This window comes from Radiomyces spectabilis (genome assembly GCF_025331425.1).
Source record: "Radiomyces spectabilis strain NRRL 2753 chromosome Unknown BYT42scaffold_2, whole genome shotgun sequence".
In the NCBI taxonomy this organism is placed as follows: domain Eukaryota; kingdom Fungi; phylum Mucoromycota; class Mucoromycetes; order Mucorales; family Radiomycetaceae; genus Radiomyces; species Radiomyces spectabilis.
Window position 1 is genome coordinate 1,332,598 of NW_026251927.1, and position 15,677 is coordinate 1,348,274.

General features: G+C 43.7%; 4 protein-coding genes across 4 annotated transcripts; 2 read left to right on the plus strand and 2 right to left on the minus strand.

Moving 5' to 3' along the window:
* Positions 1–1,354: 1,354 nt before the first annotated feature.
* On the minus strand, positions 1,355–1,828 carry BYT42DRAFT_556202 (mitochondrial substrate/solute carrier). The gene is made up of 3 exons (XM_051566755.1): positions 1,744–1,828; positions 1,563–1,684; positions 1,355–1,481 (listed from the first exon to the last, which is right to left on the minus strand). The coding sequence occupies exons 1-3, from the start codon at positions 1,797–1,799 to the stop codon at positions 1,387–1,389; spliced, it is 273 nt and encodes a 90-aa protein (XP_051427199.1). The 5' UTR covers positions 1,800–1,828; the 3' UTR covers positions 1,355–1,386.
* A 3,023-nt stretch (positions 1,829–4,851) lies between these two features.
* On the plus strand, positions 4,852–5,699 carry BYT42DRAFT_187779 (uncharacterized protein). The gene has a single exon (XM_051562447.1). The coding sequence runs from the start codon at positions 4,955–4,957 to the stop codon at positions 5,555–5,557; it is 603 nt and encodes a 200-aa protein (XP_051427200.1). The 5' UTR covers positions 4,852–4,954; the 3' UTR covers positions 5,558–5,699.
* Positions 5,609–6,255, plus strand: BYT42DRAFT_467441 (MT-A70-like protein; the record flags this gene model as incomplete). The annotated part of the gene is made up of 3 exons (XM_051563529.1): positions 5,609–5,651; positions 5,708–6,082; positions 6,146–6,255. Coding segments are annotated over 3 exons (528 nt in total), but the record flags the coding sequence as incomplete, so codon positions are not given.
* A 182-nt stretch (positions 6,256–6,437) lies between these two features.
* On the minus strand, positions 6,438–13,391 carry BYT42DRAFT_489941 (uncharacterized protein; the record flags this gene model as incomplete). Its single annotated transcript, XM_051563972.1, has 12 exons — positions 6,438–6,707; positions 6,777–7,605; positions 7,669–8,071; positions 8,137–8,809; positions 8,895–9,459; positions 9,533–9,958; positions 10,015–10,461; positions 10,535–11,951; positions 12,029–12,053; positions 12,118–12,506; positions 12,577–12,904; positions 13,161–13,391. 12 exons carry the CDS (start codon positions 13,389–13,391, stop codon positions 6,438–6,440), a joined length of 6,003 nt encoding a protein of 2,000 aa, XP_051427202.1.
* Positions 13,392–15,677: the final 2,286 nt, after the last annotated feature.

The following is a 15,677-nucleotide window of genomic DNA, read 5'->3' on the forward strand; positions in this document are numbered from 1 at the left end:
CACCTTCAATCGCAGCGGGAGCCATCTGGATTGGGATCTCTGGTCCAACATCGCAATGGTGGAGAACGTCAACAGGGCTCTTTATGATGATCTCCTTTGCTTCCCTTATATTCTCTGGAGTATGGGACAGACCAAGCATTTTGCAAGAGGCACCCTTTTCGTATACAATGGGGAAGTGTGCGTATGAAGGTATTTCGGAGAGTATCGGAGAATCCATTAAGGGAGAAATAAAGGCAAGGACAGAGAAGAAGAGTGAAAGAAAGTACAGAACTAGCGTTGCGTGGCAGATGATTTTTAAAGAAAACACAAACAGCAGAAGCTGATTGTCTTCCATCGACTGGGAAAAAATCGAGGTCTGGAGAAATTGGCGTGGGAAGGTGTTCACTTCTTTGTTGAACTACTAAATTTGGCTCTCTCATTGGCAACATCCAATTCAATGGACTTCCATTCAACTCACACCAGATCATGCGCGCCGTCATTCAAAAAAGCTACATACTTAATTTTCATACTATCATATTCTCCTCAATTTGTTCATTGTGTCAATGCTATAGCATGTTTAGTGCTGGGACTTTTGAATTCTGACCGTGCTTCTCATTATGATGCATGGCAAACCAAAGAAAGCTTTTTTTCACCGCAGGTTCACCGATAATCAAACCTGATAAATCAACTGTCTAGCACATTTTATGTCTTGTGATATGATCCATCAGTTTGATGAATTCAACGTGGTTTTGTGCCAAAATAACTGCCGAGACCAGACTGAAACCTGCAGCTGCATAATTGCACAATTGCGGAATTCACATGTGAAAGAGCTGACGTATGAATAATCAATGTTAACTTTGACAGCGATGATTCCCTATCATTGTCGGCGACTACAGATACACTCACGCAATCCCCAACGTCTGGTTGATCAATGGTTGTTCATAGTCGAACTCAAGGCCCGATGCAGAAATAGCGCAATCGGGGCAGTAGCATTTTTTTCTTATCCGCCAATTTTGGCAATGTCATGGAATAAGGAAATGAAAAAAACTAGATGTCTGCACTGCTATCTATTGAATGAAAAATTACTGATTTCACTGTGGCATAGAAACCTATCCGACCTCCCACCTCTAGTGTGATGAAATTTTCGGCGGCTACTCATTTTTCATCGTTTTCACCAACTCCCCACAGTAAAGAGTTTGTTAAGCGTTGACAAAAAGGCCATAACCAATGACAGTAACTAATTGTTGATCGTCATCCATCACCATTTTTCATGGATCGCATGTTGCGAGGTTTCCAACTTATTCACTCTGGCAATCATTTGGAGGCTTACTGAATGATAACTTCTATGTGCGGGAACTACTTGTGTTCGTTATATTTTTACAAAACGACTGCTCTAGTTTTGTGGTTCTAGTTGTAATTCTTTGCCTGAAGCTTGAGAGCATCCGACTTCTTATTGATCCAGGCCAAACACTGCTCATAAGCAGCAAACTGAATAGCTCCTCCTATTCATGTTATTGGATGTTAGATCACAAGTGAAAGCCAATCCATCCAATTTCGATCGATATACAACGTCTCACACTTACCCGGAGCGATACGAATGATGCGAAGCCATGAACCGCGGAAAATTGATGTGAATCCTTCGTTCTTTGCCATGCTCTTGATACAATCCCACGTGCTTCGATACAAACGGCCATCGTCTTGCATTCTGACAAGGGAAACGTCAGTAATCAACAAATGACCGAGTACGAGCTTCCGATCACCTATCGTGTTTTAACCACATCCGGAGGCGAGTTCAAGACCGCCACGATCACATTGGCCATGCCACCGCTCACCTACACTTTATGAATCACATGCAACTTGGGTCTCTTGCCTTACCATATGCTTCCATGGTGTCAAGGGTGCGGTGCGATCCGCCGGTGTTTTTTCTAACAAAGATTTGATCTCAACATAAACCGCAAATTCAACCAACAAACCTATTTTCTCCTCTTACTGACGTTTTTCCACTTGGTAATGTGTCCTCTTTACCCCACAATTGTTGCGCTATAGTCGCAAGCAGACCTTTGTATAATGTAAAGAATCTAACGTACATATTGAGTTTGCGGGTTCCGGTCCATCCACTAGTTCATGACATACCCTTCTGACGAATAATGGCCGACGTGGCATAGACTACTCCGTGGTATCGGCGCTGATGAATGGCATTCATCATCCGCTTTAGTCATTTCCAAAGGAGTAACGAAAACATAGCTGTTAGTAAGAGTCATTCAAGTCCCATATGCGTTATCGTATCGTACCCAGAGTGACAGCATGTGTGATACCCGTGCACACCTAGAAAAATTTCCCCGCTTAATAAAGGTCCCATTCACAAAACTTATCGTCTACCATTTACTCAGGCTAAACCACCTGAAGCGTGTGCTGGCAGAACGCCTTCCTTCCAATTTCTCAAACAGTGGTTTATAAAACGCCAGACCCATAAATTGAAGCGAGACACGAGGGCCAACAATACACAGCACAGGCATCGTGCCTCGATAAAATGCTACAGCCGCAGTCAGTATTCAGTTTGCCACAGGCTCACCCTTTCTGTTCTCCGTAAGCGAATAGCCATTGCCACTACATTTCTTCATATATCGCTGAAAATCAGAGATAGAACACGCACTTCGTCAAATGATCGATCCACCACTTGCCAACGAGCTGGAAGTAGGGAATCCGTTCTGGCTAATTAGCTCTTAAAATATGTGTGTGGGCGCCATAAAACGATAGCGATCATTCATCTTCAGGTTAGGATAGCCATTGGTGCATCTCACTATATTATGACACTATCGCTGATACCTCGAATTCAGCAATACCCTACTGACTCCAAGGCGAATATCCTGGATGTTCTCAATTTCAGCCGCATGCTTGCTCACATCAGCTGTGTATCTATGCGTAAAAAAGCTGATGCGGACTGAGTATTACAAGGACCATCTAATCTGTCGAAACAACATTATCGGGAGCAACGTGTAGGTACATGCACATGAACGTTTATGGTTATTTCCTAGTCTCAATAACGGTTGAGCATTAGGCGCTGTATGTTCGTCTGCAAAAAAGCCTGTCCAAGGAACAGTTGAAAAACAGTAAAGTCACTTTGTCGATGGACAAGTCAACACAATTACCGGCAGGAGTTTTGAACACAAATCAGAATCGCATCGGTTATGCAAACATGTCTTATGCAAGAAACTCTGCAAGCCAAGCTGCGAATGTCTACTTTTCAAGACAAATTGCACTGACGAAGACAATCACCACTGTAAAACAAGTTCTAGCAGACAATCAGCGACGAATTTAGAACATCCACTCTAGTAAGCGAAAAGTAAATAGTCAGTGGATAGCTCATCCAGCTGCATCACTCAATTGATCCAATTCATAGTCATTGCAAGTGACAGAACCAACGCTGTTCGACGACGGGTCATCAAGAACCGTTCGGCAACGCCAAGTTGACTCATTACACGTTGAAGGCGACAATTTCTTATCGGTTTTATCAATGCTTTAACTCTAGGTTCAAACAATTCATTTTCGGAGCTATACAAAATTGATAAACCGATCCAACGATCCAGTAAACGAAGCATCATATGTAAATAGCGCGGATGGTCTACAGAAAGGATCAGATTACAATGTAACCATAGATTGATCTGACAAAAGCGGTTCAAATAATACGTCTGGTCCGGTGACAAAACACAGTGCAGACTTTTGTAGCAATCATACAGTCACGAAGGATGCTGACAGAGCTTAGCTGAGTATTCTATACACTAACATAGTCCATGACCGCAACAATATCGAATCTTCAGTTTGATAAGGATGAGATCCTATGAGCTCTCATCGATTATTTTACTGACCATCGCCCATTAGACAAAGGAAAACAGCTACGAGATTAGGTTGTTACGCTTGAAACGGTGGGCTAGCCGATTGGAGGAACGACCCACTGATGTGGTGTCCAAAATCAGATTAAGAACAGAGAGCAATATTTTAGATGAGAAGAAGCGCGAACCAGTATATCTCTATTAGTTAACAAGAAGAGGGCAATCGTCGGTGACGGACCATTCATAATGGATCGGTAATTGTTTCATTTTCGGAAAAGGTTGATAATTTTGGTACAAGGCCACAAGAAATAATCGAGGAATTGCCTTGAACGATTGCAAATTGGCACAACATCAATAAAAAAAGGATCGGATGTATAAACCCCTTGGAACTTATCAGGTTGCCATATATTTGTCCAGTGACCCAGTTATTCAAATCATGACTTTTTCTGACTAATTTTGGCCACCGGTTTTGGTATACGCTGTAAGCAGTGTTACTCGGATTAATTGATCCATCTCGGTAATGAGGAGTTATGGATAAAGAGACATGGATAATGAGGAGTTATGGATAAAGAGATTAAATCGGTGTTCTAATGAAGAGACTCTCTCAGATGAAAAATCCCGTTCTTTCCTGTTTTGGAACACAGTCCTAGGTAAGTACGACAAGTTGTGGATATATCAAAGCAAGCACAACAGGCAGAGCCAAAGACGGAATACGGGTTGTGCCAGGAGATTGAGTTGGAGTTGTCCAAAAGTTATGAGTTAGTTCTTAATTCTTATGCGTTCAGTGTAGTCGGCTACCTTCTCCCCAATCTCTGCATTGATCCTGGCTATCACATCTTCACATGCCAACGATTTCATGAGGGGAGACCTTGCAGGGAGAAGGAGCTAAAAAATCAGAAGCCGCCAAGGAGCCAAGTCACGCCCAAGCACCCTGCATGAATGAAAAGCCAGTGACAGCTCATCTTGACTTCATATTTGAATCTGTAAAAAAAAAGAGCATAATAACCCGATTACAACAGTTGGTATCGGTCGGGGTCAATAAAGATGTGACAGGATGTTGTTCGACATAAAGATTTCAGTGGCTGGTTGAGCCTGAATTCAAGCAACCGTAGTTACCTGCAGCTGTTATCCTAACCCTTTATTCGATGCTCATTTGCACCGACCATGCCGTTGTTATCGACTGTTGCCAAGCATTTTCCTTCCAAGGCTGGGTTGTCCCGAGAACAGCATTTAACGTAGCAGCACCGTATTTTCGAGCGCGCCAAGACGAAGGACAAGCGAAAAAGAAACGCAAGACCGAACCAAGCGTAGCAGAATTGCAGACAGAGCAACATCATGAATCGATTAGGACTCTTTTGCAAACGGTCCTTGACGAAGTACAATCGGTCTGGTCTCGCGTAACTGTGGAGACATCAGATCGCCAAGACGAGCCAGCGGTTGATCCAATTAACTTTCCAGCTCTTCAAAGTCTAGTGCAAGCCAGCCAACGCTTCAGCAACATACCCGACGTTGACGGTGACAGCGAGGCTACCATCTGTTCTTTAAAAGATCCAGTTACTGAATGGGATACATTAAGTGTTTTCAATCGGATCATCACCAATCCTTCGAAGGACACTAGATCGCTTACTTTGTCACCGACAGCGAGGTACTTGATTCCGCCACAGGCCTCGTTTTTGATGAGTGATATGGAGGATATGTATCCGTTGACGGAATATGGTATAATCTCGATGATCCGTTCTGTGATTTGAAGGAAATTTTGACTGATTTAACCCATTCATGCAGCCGAAAAACTTGACGGATTCGATTTTGTGGTTCTTGATCCGCCATGGCCCAATAAGAGCGGTAAATCACTGAAATGGTCTTGCTAATGCCAGCGCATCATACTGATCTGTTCTCAGTACATCGCTCCGGTCACTACGAATCTCAGGATATTTACGATCTCTTCAAGATACCATTATCTTCGCTTCTTCGGTCCGACAATTCCGACAACCCAGCACTCGTAGCAGTATGGATCACCAATAAACCAAAGTTCAAGCGGTTTGTCACTGATAAGCTATTTCCGTCTTGGGGCTTGGAAACCGTAGCGGAATGGCACTGGCTAAAAGTAACCACCGAGGGCGAGCCTGTCATGCCCTTGGATTCGCCTCATCGAAAGCCTTACGAACAACTGGTCATCGGTCGTTGTAAACAACGTCCTTCTCCGGATATACCCCAGACGCGCGTCATTGTCAGCGTGCCTTGCAAACACCATTCGCGGAAGCCTCCTCTCAGAGGTAAGGAATTGCCAAAGGAAAGTGAACATAACACCGTACACTCCAGCTAATGCTCTGATGCAGAAATCATGAAACCTTATCTTGGATCCGAACCGCGTTGTGTCGAGCTATTTGCCAGGTGTCTTTTGCCTGGATGGACGAGCTGGGGAAATGAATGCTTAAAATTTCAAAACGAGAATTACTTTATTCCCGATAAATACAAGGAAGAGGATGCATGTGAAGAGGAGGGATCAAAACAGGAAAGAAATGAAAACAATGAAAAACAAGATGCATAAAAAATGTAGATATTAAGGGCAAATGAACAAGATAAATGTACAAATATAATAGAAAAAAAAATCCGAAAATCAAAACAAGTTTACCCAGACTGACTGGCCACCGATTCATCGTTCCCACGTACTGCTGCATTGGAAGAAGGTAAAGTGACCTGGGGACAGAATTCACGCAGGATGCTTGCCAGTTCTTTGTGGATTAAAGGCTTCGTCAAGTAACCATCCATGCCAGCATTCACACACATATCGCGGGCTGAGCTTTGCACATCCGCTGTGAGGGCGACAATGGGCAGTCGCTCGATATTGTTTTCCCGTTCCAATGCACGAATCCGCTTGGTTGCTTCAACACCATCACACTAAAATCACGTCGTAAGTAAAAAAAAAAAAAAGTCAGGTACAGTAGCGGTTTCTTTTTTATAGCTTACCTTGGGCATGTGATGATCAAAGAAACCAATACAAAAGTGTTGAGGCGAACGTTGTTGCCATAGTTGAACAGCTTCTTCACCATTGTTGGCACTTTCGACAATGAAGCCCATTTTCTCCAACTGCTTTCGTAAAAGTTTCTGAGCCACCATGTTATCTTCTGCAATCAGCACGGCTTTCTGCTTGAACCATTTCAGCTCATCGGCTTTGAAATAGTCGCTCATTCGATTGGAGGTCAGTTGCATAGGAGACGGGCTCGTTTTGGGTTGATCCAGTAGTTGTTCCAAAGTACGAAGCAGCTTGGCACGCCGAGCTGGTTTTGCCATCTTCACGAGTCGACCACGGCGATCAGAGATAGATTTGGTGGCTTCCGCGGCTATCTTGTGGCCCTCGGTGGCCGGTGTATATAGTAATACGATATGCAATTCGCATTCAGGATCGTCATCCACGGTCCGCAGTTGATGTTCGATAAAACTGTTTGGAATGGCAGGAATATCCAGCAACAAGATTTCGTGCTTTTCTTGCAAAGCTTGGGCAATGGCATGTTGAACATCGACGGTGCGTTTGACTTGGAATTCAGGTAACAAGGATTTCAGCATGTTGTAGGTTGGATCATGATACGTCGCCATCAGAAACTTGTGCTTCGACAGCAATGCCGCCCTGGAAGGTCGGTTGCCATCCACCTCTTGCGGCTTCTTCATTTTCTGCACGTTAACGACAAACCAAAAGTTGGAACCCTCATCGGGGGTCGACTCTACGCCCACCGTGCCCATCATCAAACGTACTAATTGCAGGCAAATAGACAACCCTAACCCTGTGCCGCCATACATTCTGCAAAACAGACTTTGAGAAACACGCCACATATTACAATACCTGGTTGGCTTTGTGACCTACCTCGTGGTGCTACCGTCCACTTGGGAGAACGGTTCGAACAAAAGACGTTGCTGATCCGGACGAATACCAATGCCAGTGTCAACGACTTCAAACTTTAATCGCAATAGAGAAGGGTCGTCCGCAGGTTCATCATCCAAGCGACATTTGATGACGACGCCACCTTCGTGTGTAAACTTGATGGCGTTGCCCAAAAGGTTGGTCAAAATTTGTCGTAAGCGCGACGAATCGCCAATGATGGTCTTGGGCACATCACGGTCCACGATGTAAGCAAGCTCGAGCCCCTTTCTTGCAGCCAACGAGCTAAGTATTTCAATTGTATCGGCAATGACTTCTCCGACTACCAGAGGTCCTAAATCCAGCACGACCTTTCCGGCTTCCAGTTTGGAAAAGTTCAACAAATCATCTGTAAAGCGAATATCAACCAGCCATTAGTACATGTTCCCCTCACACAAAAGCATCTCTACTTACCGATAATTCTAAGCAACATTTCACAGCTCTCTTTAGCAGTATGTACAATGTCAAGCTGTTCTGCATCCAGAGAAGTTTCAGAGAGAAGCGAGATCATGCCGTAAAAGCCTGAGAAGGGCGTACGAAGTTCATGGGACATGTTGGCCAAAAAGTCGGCCTTCAGTTTCATAGCACGTAACGCCGCTTCTTTGCTCTTTCGCGCTTCTTCCAGGGCAGCCTTTTGGTTTTCGATCATTTTCACGTTCGCATAGGTCACCTTTTGAATGCTCTTGAACAGTAGAGCGTTGGTGACGGAAATACCGATTTGCTGAGAGAGTAATCGAAGCACGCCTTCATGTCTTGATGTGAGCGAACCGACAGCACCTTCGATATAGATACAGCCAACAATAGCACTCTTATGCGTGATAGGCGTACAGATAACGGACTTGGCAATAGCAGCACTGTCGAAAAAGCGTGGATCCTTTTGAATATCCGCGATAAATAATGACTCTTGTGCGTGAATTGCATAATGAGCCACCCGGGTAACGATCGAATCCGCTTCTTCGGAAAGAAGTTTGGGTGACTTGAAAATCTCACAGCCTTTGGTCTGAGAACCTTCACCCATGATAAGGAACGACGAGTTTTCTTTGATAATAATAACCCCAGATTCGGCCCCGGAATTCTCGAGAATGATCTAGACAGGGTACGAAGGAAAGAAAAAAAAGGCAACGTTAATCATCTACTTTCGCTTTTTTACATCGTTCTTTTTGACACCATACCCCTAACATTTGCTTCATAAGCAACTCAAAGTTCATCTCGCTAGAGATCACTTGTGAGCTTTTCAGAATGGTTGCCAAGTCTACAACGTCCAACGTCAAAAGCGATTCTTCAGGAGTGGCCGCAACACCGTCAATGGATGAATCGATATTGGGGTCAATGAACGTCAGTTCACTCAATGCAGGTTTTGCGGGAGGATTGGATGATGAATGGGCCTGGTTCGTGATTGGATCGGTTTGCATAGATTGATTTTCGGTCTCAACAAACGTTCCTTGGGGCAGGCAGTCTTGATGAAGGCGTTCCAATTGTTTGGCTTTTCCGAAGCATGCCGTATGACGATAGACACGAACCGCTTTCTCCAGTAACATATTGCCGACATGATTCGCACCCTTACGTTTATAGTATTCGCCCGCGAATTCATAAACCATTCCTGTGCACATATTCCAGCATCCTTTCTGAGCCAACTCGAGAGCCATATTGTACAGATGTTCCGTCTTTTGCATATCCGATGTGAGTGAAGATAGTTCGGCATCAATGAGACAGGATATCACATGTAAGTTGGCAGGACTGTGAGATGAATGGATTATGGGTTGGGTTAGTTAACATGCCGTGTTGTATTCTTTTCGAGTATTTGACTTACAAATGCGAGGCATATTCCTTGAGCTTGCTGCGGTAAGCGTGAATCTGCGTGATGTATGAACCTGTATGGTCATTGCTGTTTTTATGAAGCAATCGAAGCATAGCCAAACAATAGCAGGTACGCATGATGTAGACGTGGCGAGTTGAAGGTTGCATTTCTGTCGAATTGATGTACTTTTCTCCCAGTCTGACCGCGGCTTCATCGTAGCCATAAAGGGTAAGCAAGGCAAGTTTCATTGTCTGGTAGCAGAACATGGGCGAGGTTGTTTCCATGCCGTGCTCGTTCATCTCTTTGAGAAAATCCGCTTCGTGAAACTCCTTGTCATCCAATAAACCTTCTTCTGTCAAATACGTTTTGCCTTGTAAGGCAAGGACAGCGCGGAGCACCGAGTTGACCAGCAGAACCGTATCCAAAGAGCTGTTATAGCTATAATGCAGAATGAATGAGATTAAAGCACTGACAGATAGAAGACTAGGACTTACCGTTTGACGTCTTCTAGGCAAATCTTGGCTTCCCTGAGGACGTCCGACATATTTTCACCATTAAAGAGCATGTTGATGACGATATTGATGTGAGAGTAAGTAGAGTAAATGCGATCGCCTCCCAACAAGGCTTGTTTGACCGCTTGACGGAAGATGGGGATAGGATCCCGGTAACGGTATTTCCACATACACAAAAACGCGCCATACAAATAGCGTGCTCTTGCGGATTCGGAGTTGTCACCGAATTTATCGCAAAGGGCAACCCCCACTTCTCCAAGTCGTTGTCCAAATTCGTAAGCCTTGAAGAGTTGCGTAGCGGCAATACCAAAGAATACAAAGCCAACGCCTGTGGATGGCGAGTTACCGTGATTGAGCGTTTTCAATAGAGAGCGAGCGGCGATACAGAGAATGGATTTAATTCGATTCTTCCAGTAAGCCCACAGACACCTATTAAATAGCATATAAAGATGGTAAGTACGTTGATCCCCACGACTAGACGACGAAAATGTCATTTTCTTACAGTTCCTCTAGAATGGCTAACCGCGTTCGAATCATTCGATTTTCACAAATGGGCAACTGGATGATATTTTCTAATCCTACTTCTAGCACCTTTTCTCGGGTGCTCTCATAAACGGTCCGCAGTTGCTCGTCTGTTACGTCGAGGACCAAATCACGGGTTCCCAACTCATGCAAGCATTCCAGTAAAATGGTTGCTTCTTCCTGCCGTCCTTCGAGCGCCCAGAGATAACGATGCTGAATACGATATGCAGCGGCTCGATCGATTGCTGATTTTGCATTCTTCAAAACTGTATTGATGAGTTGATGAGTACGCTCATACCCCATAAACCAACTGATTTCGGCCAATCGCGTATACAAATGCAGGGTTTCTTGATAATTGCTGTCAGGGCCGTCGGTCCATGGAATCGGGGTCAAAAGAACTTCAGCGGCTTCGTAATAGGAGAAGGCTAAATGATGTGCTCCTGAATGATAAGCTTTGTTACCCGCTTTGATCAACATGGCGCGTTGTTTGGACTTGTAGTCTTCTTGCTTGATAAGATGAATAGCCGCTTTAAGATGATCGGCGACCCAAAAGGTATCGATGTTAGGGTGGTTCATGAAATACTCGGCAATCTTCAAGTGGAACATGTCACGTTTCTCGGGCTTGGCAAGCATCATGGCTGCTTGGGAGTAGCGATCGTGCGTAAATCGGAACTCGTCATTGGACACTGCTTGAATAAAACCTTGTTGCAGAGCCGATTGCAGACCGTTGATAGCGTCGTATCCATTTCTTTTCCGCGGTAACAGACTGTCCCTGAAAGGAGATGTAGAAAGAGGAGGGGATAATTCACCATCAGCATCGGTCTCACCGCCTTCGTCGTTATTGGGTAAATCGGTTTCACAATCCATCATCAATCGTCGTACAGTTTCAAACGAGAAATTATTGCCCACAAAGGAAGCCCATTTCAGAAAATTGCGTCCATCCGGTGGCAAATCCTTCAATCGTCCGACCAAAAATTCAGTATCAATATTTTCACTGACTTCGCCAAGTTCATGATGCAATGCTTTTTCGATATCTTCAAGACTGTACTCCCAGCGACTTTGTTCCCAGGTAAAGTAGATGAATCCTTTCTTCTCCAGAGCAACAAGCAACTGACATGCATAGAAAGGATTGCCTTTGGTCATTTTGTGGATGAAATCGACGAGTGGCATCAGTAAAACGTTGTCAATTTCTTTGTGTCGATGCATAGCTGCGCGAACCAACTCCATCAGTGCTACGGGTTCCAAAGGCCCGATTTTCACATAATTGACCACCGAGTTCTGATTATTGATAAACCTGGATGCGAAACTTGACAGACCATCTTTTCGATACGTGATTATTACCAAGAAATTTAACTTGGCAGCAATAAGCGATTGCAAGAGTTCAATGGATGCTTCGTCTGTAAAGCACAGTTACCGGAGGAACACATTAGTTGCTCGATCTTCTTTGACGTATTATCCCATTGTTTATAATTACCTGCTTGATGAAGATCCTCCAGGAACTGGAAAAAAAAAAAAGAGTGAGCTTACGGACGCATATGATCCCAACAAATACCAATTACTCACCAGCGTAACAAATTTTGAGTTCACCATGACTTGAAATATTTCGATGAAAGCGGCGTGAAATCGCATTTTGGTTTCGCTGCCGTTCATCTCACTGTCAATATCTGGTTTCTGGAGTTTTGGGTCGTCCAAGATAGTGCGTAATTCAGGTACATTGTCGAGTAAGAGGGTGGGTAATTGCATCATGGCTTGAGGCCCGAGTTGTTCTTTCAGCATATGAGCGAATCGATCAATCTCGGCGGCCGGTTCTGCCAGGATGTTTTTGAGAAAGATGCTTAGACAGCGAAGAATGCAGCCGTAAGGTGTGGGTTGTCGGATATCAAACTTTGCAATAGCGATATATCCGTATTCACGAGCTACTTGCTGAATATTTCGAATTAAAAGCGATTTGCCTATGCGAAACAACACGGGACATTCGTCAAAATTGATCTCCAATATTTTAAATGGGGTAGTAATGCTTACCGACGCCGGAATTGCCATATATAGCGATCATTTCCGTCGGTCTTCTGGCTCGTGCAGTAATGTTGGGATGACCAAATGGCGATCCGTGAATACGTTTGATCGAACCATCCGCATATTCGAGTTTCTCGCCTGGCGTGCACTGCATCAGCAATCGATCGACGTCTTCGCTGATAGGAGGAGATGATTGAGATCCCATGCCGTAGTGGTGGGCTGTTCGACGAATGATGGCACTAATTAATTCAATCTCACGGCGTCGGCCATAGCAGCCACTTGGCAGTGTAAACACGCTCGCAATATCGTATTGACCCAGCAGAAACGGTGCAATAGACTGAAAGCGAGCACCACAAAAGAAAAAAAAAGATCAGCAAACACCCACGCAGAAAATAACCGGTTTTTGAATCTGCAATTTGGCATGATGGTCCTACCTGGGGATTTTCAGTCACAGCCAATTGACGCTGACACTCCTTTAAATCTTCGCGCAACCCGTGGGCACTCATATATCGTTCATCCGGCGACTGTAAGTGATGCAAACGCTACGTGTTACTTTTCATTAAATTCTCAGTCAACGCGTGTATAAAACTGACCTTGTTTGTTAGTTTTTCAATAATCATGGATAAAACTTCAGGAACGTCACTGCGCACTTGATGAACGGTGGGAATTTTTCGATTCAAAACATTGTGAACGATTTCCATGGGCGTGCTGTAAGCAAAAGGCATGGTTTGGGTAAGCACGACGAAGAATGTGATTCCCAAACTGTAGAGATCGGTGCGATGATCCGGTTGAAACGTGGTACGACCGGTTTGCTCAGGTGACATGTAGCTTAACTTTTGCCAGAAATTGTGAGCTCGATTGCGATGAATGGATTTCCGCCATCCTTGTGAAGTGAGGTTGGTTTCGAGACTACGCGATCCACAGCCGAAATTCCAAATTTTAACCGTGTCGTTTTTTGGCCAGAAAAAAGCGTTGAGCTTGATTTCACCATGAATGACTGAAATAATTTCAAAAGAAAAAATTGCATAAAATGAATATGCATAAAACTTGTTCTGTTGATCGGCTGGACTTACTTCGATGACGATGAATGAGTTCCACACAATTACAACACTGAATTGCGAAATCAAGGAAAGTGGATATATCGATGGGAAGTGCCAATTCGGGAGGAGAAACGGAATCTGGGATGTTGGGCAACGGAGAGGAAGGGACAGTAACAGCGAGCGCGGTTGAAAGAGGTGGGGAGGAGAGATCAGAGGAGAGAGAGACGGATGGCTGATAAAAATTGAGAACATTGGTACCTAACAAAAACACATAGTATTAAGGTTTAAGTTTTCCAGTGGGATTTTCTCCCTAGTGGGTCTGCCACCAAGGTTGGGGTGGTTTTTTTTTTTTTTTTTTTTTTTTTTTTTGGGAACTTCGTCGTTTTTACCGTAGTCTGGGAAAATTAATGCGACAAGGCCGGTGGGTAAAGTTAATTTCTCTAGAGGTATGAACAGCTTTTCTTTGGCGCCCTGATAACGAGCCAATCGTCTGGTGATGTGGAATTCTCTTTCCAGTTTAAGCGTTTGATACGATAACTTGGTCATTACGGGAAGTTGATCTCGATGCCTGAAAAAAGTGCGAAAAAAAAAAGATAATGTGCGATCAGTAACAGGACGCTCAGTAACAAACGCGAAAGACAATCAGAACACGACGGTAAAGAGGCAAAGCAGTTGTATGTAAGATGACACATGGAGAAAAAAAAAAGAGAAAAAGGTCATGTGCGCGCTTGTTAAATGGCGTACCTTTTTCCATAAGCTATGGCGACATCGTCTAATCCTTCCAGTACAGATGGTGCCTGAAAAGTGTAGCCACTGATCTTCTCAACATCGAGATCAAAATTGGAAAGCGTCATGGCGATGGCCTGACAAGGTTAGTGGCCACTTGAGATGAAATAAGGAAAGAAAAAAAAAATATAGTCTATGAAAAAGAAGTGTTCCAATTATTACTTCCATCACATCATTGCCAGCCAGAAAAAAAAAAAAAAAAAAAAGTGAAAAACTCAGAGTCGAGACATTCAGAGAACTCCGCCAAGACAAATGACGATAATGATTCATTCTCATACTTTGCTCTTTTTTTTATTTGGTTTTCAGATATCGGTTCTTTAAAACAGGGAAGAAATGTCAGGGCACTCGGTGGATCAAAACATCCGAGCACTACTTGGCAGAAATCAAGGTTGAATTAGGTCTTATTAAAAAGCGCATTCGAATGTCATTAAAGCTGTTCAACATCTCTTTATCTATTAGACGGCTCTCATGACCGTTCATATTCCAATTACTCATATTTCCACGGTCAGACTAATATTAACTGAGATTCTGACTTGCAGAAATCACTATCACCAAAGAAAGTTTATTTGTCTGACCGAATTCTGTTCTCTTCTAGAACGGGGTTTTCTGACAGTATTTGTTGACTCTTGAGCCAACAATGGGATAAACTCAATCCTTTGCAGTTGCTGATATACAAGAATGGAAGCAAAAGTAATTGGCATCAGAGTATGTGTGAAATGTCATCTATCACATCCTTCACAGCTTCGGCAAAAAACACCAAAATGGGGTCAGTCAATTTCTTCCAAATTTAGCCATCTTATTGTTGGGATCCGTTGGGATTAGTCCCATTTCCAAAGTGCGCTTAGCGCCGTGCGCCGTGGATCAACGCATTGGGTGACAAAAACCAAAACTCCGCAGAAAGTTTAATTTCTTAAATGTAGACCAGAAAAAGGACCAACCGACAGATCAAGTGATGATATGCATTGGAGGAAACCTGATGTTAGACTATCAATGCTGTTGATCGGTCCATGGAAGGAAAGATATCAGACTTTGGTTATGAATAATCGGAGATACAGTGTGATGTGTTGAACTTCCCCAGAATGGGAAATAGCTGGCTGTTCTATATGAAAATGGTACAGCCGAAATTGAAACCTTTGCCGAAAGATTTTCCTGACTGCAATTTTACTGGAGAAACGACGTATCAGTCTGGTAACGAATGATATGTCGCCATAGAGAAACACACAATGTGCGTACCAACAAGTAGTGAGAAAAGCAATTGCTTTGCTGTGTAGAAAATGGTGTAAT